General features: G+C 39.2%; 1 protein-coding gene across 4 annotated transcripts; it reads left to right on the forward strand.

The window, feature by feature from the left end:
- The first annotated feature begins 7,639 nt into the window (after positions 1-7,639).
- On the forward strand, positions 7,640-15,764 carry LOC144056949 (heme transporter hrg1-A-like). Of its 4 annotated transcripts, XM_077574109.1 has the most exons (6): positions 7,753-7,973; positions 8,663-8,802; positions 8,884-8,988; positions 9,275-11,198; positions 14,824-14,991; positions 15,058-15,764. In XM_077574109.1, the coding sequence occupies exons 4-6, from the start codon at positions 11,069-11,071 to the stop codon at positions 15,192-15,194; spliced, it is 435 nt and encodes a 144-aa protein (XP_077430235.1). In that variant the 5' UTR covers positions 7,753-7,973; positions 8,663-8,802; positions 8,884-8,988; positions 9,275-11,068; the 3' UTR covers positions 15,195-15,764. The 4 variants fall into 4 exon arrangements, with proteins under 4 accessions (XP_077430236.1, XP_077430235.1, XP_077430234.1 ...); XM_077574108.1 differs by having other exon boundaries at positions 7,753-8,802; positions 8,884-9,072; XM_077574107.1 differs by having other exon boundaries at positions 7,753-8,802.
- Positions 15,765-16,619: the final 855 nt, after the last annotated feature.

Raw genomic sequence — 16,619 nt, forward strand, 5'->3', positions numbered from 1 at the left:
TTATTTGTTCATGAAATTTGAACTCTTCAACATTATTTATGTGTTAACTTAGTAATCACATTAGTTAGATATGATGATATTCTCAGTGATAGTTTTTAAAAGCAAAGGCAGTCCAATGTTTTTGAATGTGACTGATTTTGAGTTGACTAAAACTGCCATTTTATATGGGATAGTTCAATATACATTGAAAATTTATGCTGTTGTTTTGTCTATTTCTTTGTCATGTGAGTGCATTGAAAGTACTTAAAAACACGGAAAACCCATGAGCTCCGGGGGGCTTCGCCCCCCTTGTCCCCCCACCAGGGCACTGCCCCCAGACCCCCGGCTAAATTTTCAGATAATTTCACTTTGGTCAAATCACATCCCTGTTAATGAGAACAAAATAAAAATAGATCACTACAACATACATTTGTATACAGTGGATCCCCACTATTGATTTGCATGGGATAGGACTGCAAATACGGAAAATATGTGCGTAAATTGAAATTAACAATTTTGATACTATATATTTGTAGAAACGCAAAAAAGGCTGGATGAATGGGGAGGGATAAATTGATGGAAGCAATTGCTAGTTTCATGGGGTAAGCTGCTCACCCCAGATAGGTATAGACAGACAGACAATGACATAAGTAGTATTTGCAGCGGTAGCTTCACAGAAACACACGCACGCGCATAGTAATTATGAAACTACACGATGGTGGTGTGTGACGTCAAGCACAAAAAAACATGTGTATCCCAGTGACAATTTTGCCGTTTTTATAGTTAATGTGGTGTTTAAATACAGTTTTTTCATGACTATAGGGTGCACTTAAAAGTTTTACATTTTCTCAAAGATGGACGGCGCGCCTAATAATGAGGTGTGCCTTTTGTGTGAACAGAGTTCCAAAATCTGTAAATGTCGCGTGACTTCAGTAAGCGCTCCGTTTGACTGAAGGAGTATTTCCCGCCGCACTTAATGTATCCATTGTAAAGCGTCTTTGAGTGTCCAGAAAAGCGCTATATAAATCTGATGCATTATTAATAATATTATTATTATATACAGGAAACGCGGACCAGCCTGAGGACAGGTAGGCATTATGAGAACGAGAAAGAGTCAACTGAAAGAGGACAGCATGCAGACGCTCAAGACACGCTCCTAGTAGGTATTTAGTGCCGGTATGTGCATTGTGCAAAACAACATCGATTTAGTTAAAGACCCCCGAAAATGGCACCTGCACTGTAAAAAAAGCCATACTAAAAATAAACAACACTTTCCTCAAATTTCAACAACTATTCTTATTTTAAGCAAAAATAAATGTGCAATGGGGTAAGCAAAATTTGCAAGAATTTTTTAAACTAGGGTATAAATATAGCCCCTTTAAAACCGTAACAAGTCTTAAAATAAAATTTGAGAAACTTAGGGTATGTGTCAAGCAGGGAGGTAACGGGTCCCATTTTTTGCAGTGTTTACCCTCCCAGTTTGAGGGTAGACCCTCTACCGCTAGACCACTGTGCTAGAAGTGTATTTTCATTATGTGCAATTAGGAGTACAGTTTTGCAGTTCTGAAGCAGAGCATCCACATTTTGTTGTTGCATGGCTGTGTCAATGTCAGCTTGAAAACAAAAACAGCTGTTCAAACTTTAATTAGCATGTTATTCCCTAATTTCTCAATTGAGAAGTTGTGTAGTTGGTTATCCTCTTAATATTAGCTGCAATGTCTTATTAAGAAAAAGTTAAAATATTTGTCCGTAATTTTCTAATGCAAACATTATTTTTCAAGATTATTTTTCTTGTTGGGTGTAAAATGAGAATTTTTTTTCTCCAGAAACAAGTGTTTTTAAAAATATATATACTGTATATTTTATTTTTTTTACTTTTTTAAAAATCCTTTTTTTTTGCAGTGTACAAAGAGACACGCTTACGAAGCACAGTTTAAACTGCAAGCAATCAGTTACGCGGATGAACATGGGAATCGAGCAGCCGCGAGAGAATTCAAGGTCAACGAATCCATGGTGCGCAAGTGGAGGAAGCAGGAACATGAGCTTCGCCAAACAAAGTCGACGAAGCGGAGTTTTCGCGGAAACAAGGCGAGGTGGCCCGAGTTGGAAAACCAACTCAAGCAATGGATTCATGATCAAAGAACAGCTGGGAGACGAGTCTCTACAGTCACAATTCGACTGAGGGCAATAACGCTGGCAAAAGAAATGAAAATCGAACATTTTAAAGGAGGACCGTCTTGGTGCTTTCGCTTTATGAAACGGAACCATGTATCCATCCGGGCAAAGACTACTATGGTACAGCAACTTCCGGCGGATTACGAGGAAAAGCTAGCCATCTTCCGCTCTTACTGCAGTAAAAAGATTGCTGACAAACACATACAGCCCAATCATATCACCAACATGGACGAGGTGCCTCTCATTTTCGACATTCCGGTGAACCAGACTGTAGAGATGAAGGGGACCAGCACGGTAGATATACGCACAACGGGGCACAAGAAGTCTGCTTTTACTGTTGTGCTTAGTTGCCATGCTAATGGACAGAAACTGCCACCTATGGTAATTTTTAAGAGGAAAACGCAGCCTAAAGAAAGGTTTCCAGCCGGAATCATCATTACGGCCAATCAGAAGGGCTGGATGGACGGGGAGAAAATGAAAGAGTGGCTGAGTGAGGTGTACGTAAAGAGACCGGATGGTTTTGCCCACGCGTTACCGTCCCTTTTGATCTGTGACTCCATGCGTGCCCATCTCACAGCTATTGTGAAAAACCAAGCACGGAAAATGAACTCTGAACTTGCTATCGTCCCGGAAGGATTAAGGAAGGAACTCCAACCGCTGGACATCGGTATAAACAGGGCTTTCAAAGTGAAGTTTCGAGCGGCGTGGGAGCGCTGGATGACAGATGGCCAACACGGCTTAACTAAGACTGGGAGGCAGCGCCGAGTGAGTTACGCCACAATTTGTGAATGGATTGTAGATGCTTGGGCTAACGTGTCTGCTTGCACTATTGTTCGAGCTTTCACAAAAGCCGGCATCATTTCTGAGGAGCCGCAAGGCAGTGAGACTGACTCTGACAATGATGAGAAGGAATCTGGCTTGCTTGACGGAGAATTTGCCCAGCTGCTTATTTCGGATACAGAAGATGAGGACTTTCAGGGATTTGTGGATGAGCATTGATTAAAAGTAACGCTAGTACATTGTTAAATACTTTAATAAAATACAACCAAACTCACTGTTTACATTGTTAAGTACTTCAATAAAGTACAACTGAACTCAGTTTTGCTCCCGCTGCCTTTTTTTGAAAACATAAGCTAGAATGCATGCTAGCATATATTTTAGCGTGAAAACATGCTACGGTATGTTTTAAGCTAGCGTATGTTTTACCATGCCTGCGCCCAATAATAAATACGGTGTGTCTTATGTATTTGGTAAACCTAGAAATAGCCCCCGTAACTGAGACTGCGCCATTTAATACGGTTATGGTCGAGAAAATAAGGCAGTAAAACTACAGGGTTAACTTGACTTACGTTAGCCAGGAAAATAGCGTCACCATACGTCTTCACTCTTATTATCGGATCGCCACGATTCACATAGGTCGCATATTTTGGTTTCTAAACGGCGCCAAAAGGTGTGTAAGTTTCAGGATTGTCGATGTTTATCAACGCAGAAGCTTCCAAATGAGCTTCCAGCCAAATTAGCTTTAGACACAACACATTTCATTGCCTAAAGAAGCATGGTATTGGAAGTATGTTTTTCAGTTAGAACTGGGACTTTAGATGAAGTGGAAGGAATTCTGAAAAACTTTAAATAGCAGTCTGTTATTACAAAACTGCTAGGCTATTAATTGTACTGAAGTAATAGGTTACTATCATGGAGAATATTTTAAAAATACTTATTTTAGAATTCTTGTTTTGTATCACCAAAAAAACCTGGTAATTACACAGGGGTGTGTAGACTTTTATATCCGCTGTATGACCCACTGCCAACCACTTTGTAATTGCATAACATTTGTGTGATATGCCTGGTATTTTTGCACATGAAGAGGTGGGACAAAAGAGATGTATACATTTTACATAATTGTGCAGAATCTTTCAGCTTCCATATGTCAGGGCATGGCAGATTATAAATTAAAGAGGGTTTCTTGGTATATGAGGATAATTTAGAAATCAATCCGGAGTACAGGATTCTGGTACTGAAAGTTACATTTTAGTTAAAGTTAAAGATTCACTTGACTTTCACTTGGAATGCACACCACAAGGAGGAGCGCCAAATCCCAAGAGCCAATCATTGGAATGATCTCATCTTCACTCCAAAGTCCACCCAATTCCTGACATAATAGTGATGTTTTTGGATGTGCACAATTTGCATTGATGGTCAAGCGATCAAGACATTGTTAATTGTTGGACACATTGAATCTGGGTATGACCAGTCTTGAGTTTTTGGTAAAGCAGTGGAAAGAGAAGAACATCATGCATTTTGTATGTCTACTTTGGCATTATTGGCAACCTCATGATTGTTGGTGTTTACAAGCCAAGAGGAGCATTCCCATGGCTCATTTGATGACCATGAATTAAGGCAGGTTTAGGCGAGTTAGCAACAATATGCACTTTGTGGGACCATTGGGTATATGCCCTCAAAACAGGAAGATATGGCATCAAAATCTGGGCTCCCTTTGAAGACTTGCAATATGCCAATTATACAGGGAAGCCATAAGGACGAGGTGTTTTGAGAAAAAAAACGGACGCGAGTAGTGCAAGATATGTCAAGGATTCACTGGCCACATTGTTTGTGGCAATGTTTTAAATTCGTACAACCTGGGACGGGAGCTTCTCAAAAGAAATTGGGAAATGGTTGAAAAATCTTGGGGGAAAAACAAGATGGAGATGAGGTCCTAAGTGTGACGAAAAAGCCACTATATTCCTCCAACTTTATGTTTAGAGCCAACACTGTCCCAGTTAGTTGTAAAGCAGAAGTCATACTTGACTACATCACCGATAGAAGAGACGACTTAGACAAGCCATTGGCATGCTAATTCCTTTCAAAGAAGAACATCTCGGAGGCCACTTCTTTCTGGATGTCTTGTCTTGTAAAGCATCTCTCGTCTGGATGGAAAATTGACCTAGACTGGGACCAAAGGAAGCTCCAAAGAAGAATCCTTTTCGTTGAGGGGCTATGAACACCACACCTTCAAAGCCCAGCATCTCTAGCCACAGTGAGGCAATTGCATGCCTCAAATTTATGAAGTAAGTGTTGCAGTTGTGTGTGTGCGGTGGGCGAGGGGGGTGGGGGGTGGGGATTTTAAATATTTTTTAAAAAAATCCTTAATTCTCCCTATCTTTTTATTTTTTTTATTCTAGGTTGCAGCCGTTGGAAAAAGGAAACGCTGCGAGGTGTGTGGACCACTAAAGGACACAAAGACACAAACCACATGCAGAAACTGCCAAAAGTACATCTGTGGTGCACATACTGCCAAATTTTGTGATGAATGTGTTTTTCTGCATATCACAACATAAAGTGGTTGATTGCTGCATTTCAAATTGATAAATCAGTCAATAAATTGACATTGTCTTTCTCACCAACCCTGTAAAAGTTTTGACTAGTGAATTTTATTTTATATTTAACCTCAATGGGTAATCTTACCAACAACAAAACACTTAGATTGTAAAAGTAAACCCAAAGATGTTCTATGTACCCCAACTAGTCTAAACATAGCATTCTGATTAATATTGTGTTTGTGGAATATGAATTAGGCAGCAACCCCCCCCCCCCCTTTTTTTTTTTATCCCTCTCGAGGACGGCCATTTTGTAATTGTTGTCTACAGAAAATGACATCATCAGCTCAGAGGTCAGGTAATGACCAATCACGGCTCAGCTTGAGAATGTCGCATGACCAAAAAGCCGTGATTGGTTGTTACCTGATCCCTGATTAACTGTGATGCCCTTTTCAGCCAACAGTAAGTGGCAAAATGGAGACACTCAGCCCGCCAGCGTTGAACATATTGTAAAGACAATTTTTACATTTTCCAGAGGACTCTATAAAAACACAGTGGACCCTCGGAAGTCCAATTTACGGGGTGAATAAATTAAGTATATAAGTTGAAGGTTGGACAAAAATCCAAAAACATCACTGTCCTTGCATGCCTAAATATACTGAGGTCTAACCTCATTTCATTGAGCACCTCAAGGATAAATACTAAAGTGTTTTTTTTTTCTTCTTTCATTTTCATGATCTTTTTGTGTGTGATACCTATCCCACAAGTCACCACAGAATGGTACCCAGGATGACAAGCCAAAGAGGAAAACTGTGATGACAACCATAGCACAGAAAAAGGAACTTATTGGCATGTGGGAGTGTGGTGCACGCGTCTCTGACCTGGCTATTTATTACAAAATGGCCAAGTCGACAGTATCAACCATATTGAAGAGAAGAGAAGCCATCAAAGCTGCTGATGTGGCAAAAGGGGTGAAAACACTTAGCAGAAGAAGAAGAACTGATAAAGTGGAAGAAGTGGAAAAAGTTCTCCTCGAGTGGATTACTCATAAACAGTTAAGGGGCGACACTGTGTCAAAGACGCTAATTTGTGACAAGGCAAGGGAGCTGCATAACGCAATTACCCGAGACAACCCTGGGGGAAGTGCGGAGGAATTCAAGGCTAGCAAAGGATGGTTTGTCAATTTTAAGGAGAGAAGCGGAATCGTGGGGTGCTAAGACCTAGGAAGGCTGGAAATGAAGACCCCAAGAGATTTGAGGATGAATTTCAAAACATTGTAGACATCCAGGGTTTTCTCCCCTAACAAGTGTTTGTGAAGAGACCTGAAGGACTATTTTGGTTTCACTTACTGTTTAATAATTTGGTTCGATGCGGTGCAATGATTATTTGATTACTCAACAACTAGTCAATTGTCAAATTAATTTACAATTATTTTGATACTCCATTAATGTTTTCAATATATTGTTTATTTTAAAATGATCTAAATCTCATCATTTGCACATTTGCAAACAACTGCCTTTATTTTATAAAATAGTGATCAACATTTTTGCATATGTAATGTTCCGACATGTTACACTAGACCAAATTAATAACTATTAGTATTTTAAAATGCTGTTTTAACATGCATCTGCCTAATAAAATACTCCACTCATAAGTCGTAACTCCTAATGAATATGTTTTTCAAAGTGTCATCTTACTAAATGGAAACTTTTAGTTATCATCATCATGCATCATGATCAGTCTGGCCCGTCAACACTATGGATTAGGTTGTCCGATGCAGTGTTTGCCAACCAGGAGTGTGTGAGCACATTGCAGGGAGTATATGGAATCTCAGGTGCTGATAAAAATTCAAATAAACTGCTGTACTATGACTCTTAGTATTATTCCTGTTCAGTGTTTTGTTTAATACCTGTTTAAAGAGGACTACTGAAAAGGTGGTCCAATTTTTGGTGGTAAATGTTATAAGAATTATATATAAAAGGCAGGTTTATTCTTTATTTTTGATTCATCGACATACCAATAACTAGAAGGGAGGATGGAAGGCTAGTAGTTAATTAGGTATTGTAAACAGAAGTGACTCGATGGACCATTGATAATTAAGTCCAAAAAAAAAAAAACACGATTTCAAACCAATTGTTCTTCTTAATTAATGTATGTCAGTTTTTATCGATTGATAGAAAGCCAGCCTACATTATTTGCAATTAACGTTATTGCAATGCTGGACATTTTTTCTGCCTGAATTTGAAATGTCCGAGTGCATTTGAACGGACCTCACGGCTTGCGGAACGCTGTCATCGTTTACGCTCCTGTTAGTGGCTAATTGCTCACGCCGGTGATTTGTGCCGTATCATACAATGACAGACTGATTAACTAGTGGTTTCTTAGTGTCCTTATTTAGGGATTAAATATGATTCCAGGATGGCGATGTGTTGAGGAGTAGTCGAAGAGGACGAGCCGCTTTGAGCCGCGATGCCCACCACGCGCTGTGAGGATTTCAAAATACAAGTAACAAGGCAATTACATTGACGTCAGAGTATTAGTTGGAAGGCTTTTAATTTTGAAGTTTTCAGCCGCTGTATCAATGACATAAAATCGATTTATAATGTCTTGACGGGCCGATTCAAGCTTTTTTGTTTTTGTTTTTTTGACCGATTTATTAGTCCGTGTGCTGGCACACTCGCATCATTTAACTCTAAACCGGATTTCCGGTTCAAATTGTGTTTGTTTTTTTGTTACACCCCTACTTGGAAGGCTATAAATTTGTCCAATCCGGATTTATTAACCTTCCTTATGTGTGGTTGTTGCCATCTAAACTAGCAGCTATTGTAACAGCTCGGGTCCATCATTCACAAAGACTCAATGACCCGCAACTAAAGCCATGGGTTATGATTAAAACAAACTGTATCATTTTAGGAGCACACTGCAACTACATGGCTGGATTTGGAGAGTGTTGCTCCCACGTTTCTGCTCTTTTATTTAAAATGTGGCTACATACTGACAAAGGGGAGGCTACTACACTCTCGGTAACATTAATGCAGTGTAAACGGTAATGGTCCCAGCCCAGTTTACAGTCATTAAAAAGAGTGGAGTGTTTGGAAGGCAAATATATCATATTTAATGAAACCCAGAGGCTTAAAAAAAACTTCCAACAGGGGATAACACAGCTGTCACAAGCGCTATCCCTCCCCTTACAGCAGAAGAACAATCCGAATTACATGCCTCCCTCCGCCCTTCCAAGTCTAGACGATAATGCAAATAGGGTTATGTCACTGGAAGAACTGCAGGAAAAAGCAGAGAGGTTTTTTGGGGGGAACTTTCGGTCGCAAATGAACAGGTAAGACACTTGAAGTGGCTCTTTATTTTCTTTCAACAACATAAGTGATTGTTCATGTCTCTTGCACTTTATGTATTTCAGAGCAACATTGTTTAACAAGAAACACTGCAGCAGGCCAAGTGTGGCCTTTGGTTTGACTACAGAAGTGGGCAGGATAGCTGGCTCCACCTTCAAAGCAGCAACAAGGTCAGAGGTCACGCAACCCTCACTGTCACCAATTAAAAAAACATGCTACCCTCGATCCCAGAAGTTCTCAACCCAAACCAGCAGGTAGTTACAACCCAGTAATCACCCACATCAATGTCATTGTCACTCAGTGGGAGTGTGACGTGTTCATGAATGGTGTTCATCAATACATTAATTCAAATGCAAAATCAATAAAAGACGCCCATTCGAATTTGGGACTTGTTTTTTTTTTACCCATTATTATAAATTTGCCATAGACCGCATTTGCCCTCTGTTTATATTTCAGATGGGGATGCAAGCATGGAATCTGCCAGGCAAGCATATGAGAAACGACAGCAGCTCTCACATACAAGTCTGACCCTTGACAGTGCAGGATTCAAGATTTCCTCTCAACATCCTTTTATCGGGGCCTCACCAGATGGTTGTGTAAACTGCAGGTGTTTTGGTTCAGGTGTGATTGAAATCAAGTGCCCTCATTGTGCAAAAGATAGGGATGTTGATGATGCAGCAAGGGACATCAAAAACTTTTGTCTCATAAAAGACAGCAATGAAACTTAAGAGAGAACATCAACACTATTACCAAGTGCAAATGCAGCTATATGTAGCAAAAAAAGAAGAAGCATACTGTGATTTTATTTTATGGACATAGACTTTATTTTTTATGATTTTATGGTCAGACCACCGACGTTTAGTGAATTACAACAGATGTGTTCTTCCAGGAAGCACTTGCAAAGGCAGAAACCTTTTTCAAGGAGTGCATTATTCCTGAACTTTTAGCAAAGATTTACACTGCTTAAAACTGTACCTACTTCTGATGATGGGACAAAATATTGTTATTGCTAGGAACCTGAATATGGCCAAATGCTAGAATGTTCATCAGGTTTTTGTTCAATCAAAATGTTCCACCAAAATTGTCTGAAACTGAAAAGGGTGGGTTTGTCCAAGCTGTAGAACAATTATCAACAAACAGAAGCGTGACCCCAAAAAAACCTTCATAACTACCTGTAAACACACTAACGTTATAAGTCCACCTCCTGTGAAACTCCACATTGTAATTGACTGTATTTTTTTCATATTGGAATGTATTTTGTTGCTCACATCCTCCATTTTGTTTCTACTTGTGGTACAAAGTCAAAGCTAATAAAATTTTGATGTGACCTTTTTACAAAACGGATTGTAGCCACCTGGATTGGCTGCCGATCAGTTCAGGGTGTTCCCCGCCTATTGCCTGAAGACCGCTGGGATAGGCTCCTGCACCCCCACGGCCCTTGTAAGGAATAAGCGGTTCAGAAAATTGATGGATGGACTGTAGCCAATAGGTTATGTTCAACCTGTTTTACCTTTGTTGCTTAGTCATCACAATATAATACGCATATGCATATTATGGTTTTGATTGAGTTGTTACAGCTCTCATAGTAGTGGTCGAGTGACATATTACATCTTTGTAATACTAATGTGACCCCAACACACACACACACTTTTGCAGTTCAAAGTAAAACTCATATAACAATTATTATACTGCTGTTAAAGATATACACTACACTGTTTCAAGTAGGAATACATTGTAGTCAAAATCAACAGCAATAGTGTCAGATTTGCAGATGCAAATAAATCAAAATTGTTAATTCACATTTTTTTTAAGGTAATTGCACACCCCAATACTAGACGTTATTGTTATTGTATGTATGTATATAACAGTTTTTTTTTTCTGCCACCCGGAAGTACCAAGTAAAGTCGACGATATTCAAAACAGTGGAAATGATTCTCCCAATAATGGCGTTTTCTTCTGCTCCGAAAGAGGTCGCTGTGCAAGCAAAACAGTCAGTTGATTTGCCCAAAATCAGATGACGTAAAGCGGGCACGGTCTATTTGAGTGGCCACAAGATATACTACCGATTGTAAACGCTTTGCCATGGAGGAGCCTTTTCGTGTATGACAGCAAGAGTGCCACTTTTTTTGTGTGTGTGGTCTTTTTGTGCCTGTGCGCGTTTGTTTTGAAACAGCCCACGCTCTTCAAGTCGTTAGCCTTCTTCTTTTAAATCGAATTTTAACACTTGTTTTGTTTTTTGTTTTTTCCATAATGGCTGTAAACAAAACGTACGTGAGTGTCGGCTACGCTTCGTTTGGTTTGCTGATGGGGATGTCTGCATTTCTGGTGTGGAACGTCGTGTACAGACAGCCGTTGACAGCAGCCATGGGAGGACTGTCAGGTAAAGTGGAGCGGCGAACCTTTGCTACGGGAAGCGTGCTCGTTCCAACTCAACAAACGGACTTCTTTCTTGTTGTTTTTTTGCCAAGAAAAATTAGCCATGAATGAATTTCGCCTCCATAAATGTTAACCATACCATATACTGACTCATATATGTACGTAACCCGAGCACACCTATTTTTAAAATATGAGTGACCACACTATTAAAATAATAATAATCCCACGTGGGTTTTTACTGCTCCCAAGTTCGGTAAATAAATTTGTCCCGGAACGTTTCTTTCCCCTAACAATTTAATCCTGAGCTGAATTTAAAATTTCATCAAGCAAAACCTGCTGTTCCTACTAAAAATATCTTATGGATTTAACAATATCCAAAGCTCACGGTTCATCTTTATCACAATATTAATCTCAAGGTATAATTTTTTTGTTTTTAATTTTCTGTGGTTTAAAATACCCTTAATGTAAGTCAAGTAAGACATCATAACATGGATAGACGTGAAAGGCTTTGTTTTAATTAATTTAGTAATTGCAGTTGGTAGAAAGCAGGCCAATATAATTCATTAATTTGTTTAATATTCATTAAGTTGTTTAATATTTATTATATAAATTCCACAAGCTCAGGATGATGACCTAAGCAACAAATGATGTAATTAACAGCACACATTATTAGTGTTTGATTTTTGTTTTTATTTTTTTACTGATGACATATGACATACATTTTAAAAATGTATGTTCTCCATATTAAAAATATTAAAAACATTTGTTTTTTTCATTGTCACAGTAGGCACAACCACTTCAAAGTCATTTTGTTTGTGCAAGTGAATCCATGGATGTCACCTTTGAGCTTTTAGATTAGGTTTGTAAATGCTTTGCGGAAAATTCTGCTGTCTACATGTAATAGGCGTCACTGTGCTACTTCACATATCATTACAGTACCTTTTAACCCTGCTCCCCAAGAAAAACTGGGAGCCCTAGAATATTTGGCAAAACCTCACAATAGCTAAAAAAGAAGTGGGCTTAACTGACTCAGCTTGTGGAAACTTGCCGAGTCATGGTGTGATCACAAGGGTGAAAAATCTCAAAATCTTGCTGTTGTTATGCATGACAGCTGTGTCTGCAGTTTTTCCCTATTGTTGTGCAGCACTGTTGATTTTATCTTATCATAGCAACTTTAGTGGATGTGTTCTGTCAGTCAGTTATTGAAATTTAGCAAGACACAATGTCACCATGGACGTTTGGTTAATCACAAACCTTCAAATGTGCTTTTCACTAAGGCAGTGGTCCCCAACCTTTTTTTCACCACGGGCCGGTTCATATATGTCCACAACTTTGGCGGACCGGCAACCCAGTGGGTTGGGGTTGGGGGGTTTGCTTGGCTGTTCGTCGACTGATTAATAAAAGGCTACGACAACAAACGCAAGTCCACTACCATAACAAGGGTAACAAAACGCGACTGAGATAATTAGCATATTGACATGTGTCAAGAGTCCGCCGTAAACCGAGAGAATCTGGTCACTTTTCAAAATAAGATATTTTTAAGCCTCGGCTAATCAATTAACCGGAAGTACAGTATGTTTTTTTTATTCTTTCAACTGTGCGGCCCGGTCCAAAGGTGCGGTACAGGTCCGCGGCCCGGTGGTTGGGGACCACTGCTGTAAGGGACTAATTACTCTTAAAGACCCAGTTTGCTAGATTGCATGATTGCTGACTCATTGTGTGTTGAAGCAATCGAGGCAAAAACTGATTGTACAACTTTGGCTGCAACCTGCAATGATGCTTTTGATTCAGGCCCCGTCCAGACGGAAACAAAGCCGGCTTCGTTCCTCAAACAAATCTCGTACACACTTAGAAGCATTTCAAGACTTGCGTGTGTCCAAAAGAAGACGCTGAGGACGTTTAACGGCTGTAATGTATATGCCAAGTCTGGAGTGGCGCCGTAGCGCAGCCACAGGGAGTTAACGGAAAGCGTAGAAGAAGAATCAAAGACAGATAGAAGACAAACACTTTTTCTTCTAACTTTATTGCAATCTACAGAACAAACATGGCTTTGCATGTATCGAAACAACATGAAGAAGACGAACACAGAAGTGACAATGGCGGGTGATTCAAGTACAACATCGCTTGTTGACCGTGGGAATAAAGAAGGAAAATATTTTGCTGCAAAAGCATAAGCAAGCTAAGGAGGCTGCGCAAAACGACTACGACACGGCCATCCGCCATTGTTGTTGACAGACTGAGGCAGTCACTCGAGAATTGGCGCATACGTCATCAATCTGCGAAAATGCGTCGTCATCGAGCTGCGACCATTACGTCATCGCTGGAGGAGTATCCTACATATGGTGTCCAGACGGACGCGTACGGGGCGCGTATTGAATTCTTTCCACTCTGGAGCCCGGTTTCAAAAGTGATCGGTTTCAAGCTCCAAAACAGCGCCATCGTGTGGACGAACGGCCTAAACGGTAAGAAACTTGTGAGGATACATTGAAACTGGCTTTCGTGTGGACGGGGCCTCAGTCAGGAGGCAAAATGGACACCACCTGATTAGCAGCAAAGGATGATATTATCATCAAAAGTTAAACTGAACTGATAGATCTTTATTATAAATATGCACTGTTGTGATTAACTCATTCACTGCCATTGACGGCTATAGACGTCAAAAATTCATTAGAACTATTTCTATTAGTTTAACATTTTTTTCCCACTTTTGTAACAAGAGTATGAAAACCTAGAGAAAAAATGATTGGACATTTAAAACAGATATAAAATTTGTGATTAATAAGTCATGCAATTAATTATGATTACAATGTTTAATCATTTTTTCTTTAAAAAAGAAAAAGAAAAGATGATTAAAAATTAGGGGCGTCAGGCGATTAAAATTTATCGTAATTAATGGCATGACTTCACTAGTTAACTCACTATTCATACATTTTATATCTGTTCTAAATGTACAATTTTTTTCTAGGTTTTCATACTCAACAAAAAAAAATTAACAAAAGTGGACAAAAATGTTAAACTAAAAAAAATAGTTGAGTAGATGAATTTTTTACGTCTATAGCCGTCAATGGCAGTGAATGAGTTAATAGATTTTTGAGAGGGAAAAAAAATGGTCAGTGTTGCCAAGATTTCCGATCCCGCTCATCACTGTTTTTCAAAAAATAGTAAAAACAGTGAACTCCCGCTATTCACATTAGTTAAGGACTCAACCCTGCTATGAATTAATTTACACCCCCAACAATTCTTTGTACTTGCGTATAGATGCCACAAGATGGCGGCAACAACTTAATTCATGCACATAATCATACACGTGTTACATTAATTACTAATAGTAGCTCATCAATAGTATTATAGTAAATTAGCCTAAATAACCTGCTAGCACAGACTGATGTGACATCATACACAGGCAAACAAATTTGTACACTAGCACTTAAAAGCTAACGACCAATTACAACTCGGCTTGCAAACGTCACATGAACAAACTCAGAAAACAGGTGAGGCATGATTGGTCGTTATCTGAACCCTGAGCAACTGTGATGTCAAGTGACATAATGGCCGCCCGCTGAGATGAAGTTTTCATTTTGTATTTGTGTGTGTGTGCCCCCCCCCCCCCTTCCTTACCTGCTCTACAGGTGTGCTGGCACTGTGGACCCTAATCACCCACATCATGTACCTGCAGGACCACTGGCGGACCTGGCTGAAGGGGCTCAAGTTGTTTTTTGTCATCGGCGTATTCTTCTCTGTGCTCGCCGTCGTTGCTGCCATCACCTTCCTGTCAATTGCCATCCACAACAAGGAGTGTGAGTATGCAATCGTTGTCCTTGTAGCGTAAGAGGGATGGTATGTAATGTTTCTCTCACCTGCAGCCCTGACGGACCCTCGTAGTCTCTACCTGTCTTGTGTTTGGAGCTTCATGAGCCTCAAGTGGTCCTCCCTTCTCGCTCTGTCGTCCCACCGTTACCGCAAAGAGTTCGCCGACATCAGTATCCTCAGTGACTTCTGAAGGCTGTTAAATGCTTCCATCTTCTTATCCTGGTGGAGACGATGTGGTGGATGACTTTTTAAGGAAATACACAGTGTATGGATGAACTTCTTTTTTTTTTTGTGGTCAGTCAGTACCTGTTGTTGACACGCATACACTGCAAAAATGACTAGAAAATTTAAGAAAAAAATATAGTAAAATAAGAAAATTATTACTTGAAATAAGCAAAATGATCTGTCAACAGAACAAGAAAATGTTACTGAAATGTACCTGTAAGATTTAGAAAAATAAGAAAAGAAAATAAACTGCTGTCTTGAAAATAGTATTTTCAGACTAAAAACAATGGTTTTGAAGCTGTAATAAATATAACTTTTTTTTTTTTTTTAAATCTATGAGTTTTTTTGTTTTTTTTTTACACTTAGCCTGAGTGTCAAGCAGGGAGGTAACAGGTCCCATTTTCTTTGTAATGAGCTAGCCAGGAATTTAACCCACAACCTTCAAGTCTGAGGGTAGGCACTCTACCACTAGACCGCTGAGCTGGCACTGAGAGACGGTAAAATGAGCTGAGTAAATATAACGAAATGAACCATATTGCACTCGTCTGTTTTCATACTTGTATTTTTTTCCATTTATCTTATTACTAGATTATGCAAAATCTTAAAATAAGAAAACTAATGAAACCCCAGTTGGCCAGGGCCTTTGGTGTTGGTTAGTTGTCATCTTAAAATGTGGGAAATGCTTGTTTTAATCCTCACAGTACTTAAATGTCAAGACTGCTTGATCAAATAAGATCATTTCAAAATAAGTATAAATATTTTTTTAATAATAATTTAGGTTAAATTTAAGAAATTATATCTTAAGTTTTTAGTTTTTGCAGTGTACACACACACCTGTGACAAAAATAATTGACAAAATAATTAACAAAAATAAAATACATACTCACCAGTCACCAGAGGTGCTGATTATAAATGTACTACATTAATATGCGCAGATTGCTAAAAACGTTGCCAGTCAAACTTCCTCTGAACAACCAATCAGAGGATGGAACAATTATTACATTATTGTGGAATTTCAAATTCCATTGGTTTCAGAAAGAGTAATATTGCTAAAAAAATTTATTTATTATTATTACAACGGCCATCATTATTGATTCTGAAGTTCTTGTGAAGATTAAATTGACGCGACAGCACACAGCTGGAAAATAATCCAACATTCACACATGGAGGCTACTTTTTGGAAGCAGTACAGCCAAGTGAAAGATGAAAATAAGGCTGTTGAGAATATTATCATTTAGACTGTAAATGTAGGTCAGTGCTTCATATGGTGCCCGTGCTGGCCTTGATGACTGACCACTAATGTATAGACAGACAAACAATATAGGCATAGTACATCCGCTAACTGTTCAATCTCCTCAGCACAGGTTTACTGTAATTGCAGTTTTATGTG

The sequence above is a fragment of the Vanacampus margaritifer genome, chromosome 8, assembly GCF_051991255.1.
Source record: "Vanacampus margaritifer isolate UIUO_Vmar chromosome 8, RoL_Vmar_1.0, whole genome shotgun sequence".
Taxonomy (NCBI): domain Eukaryota; kingdom Metazoa; phylum Chordata; class Actinopteri; order Syngnathiformes; family Syngnathidae; genus Vanacampus; species Vanacampus margaritifer.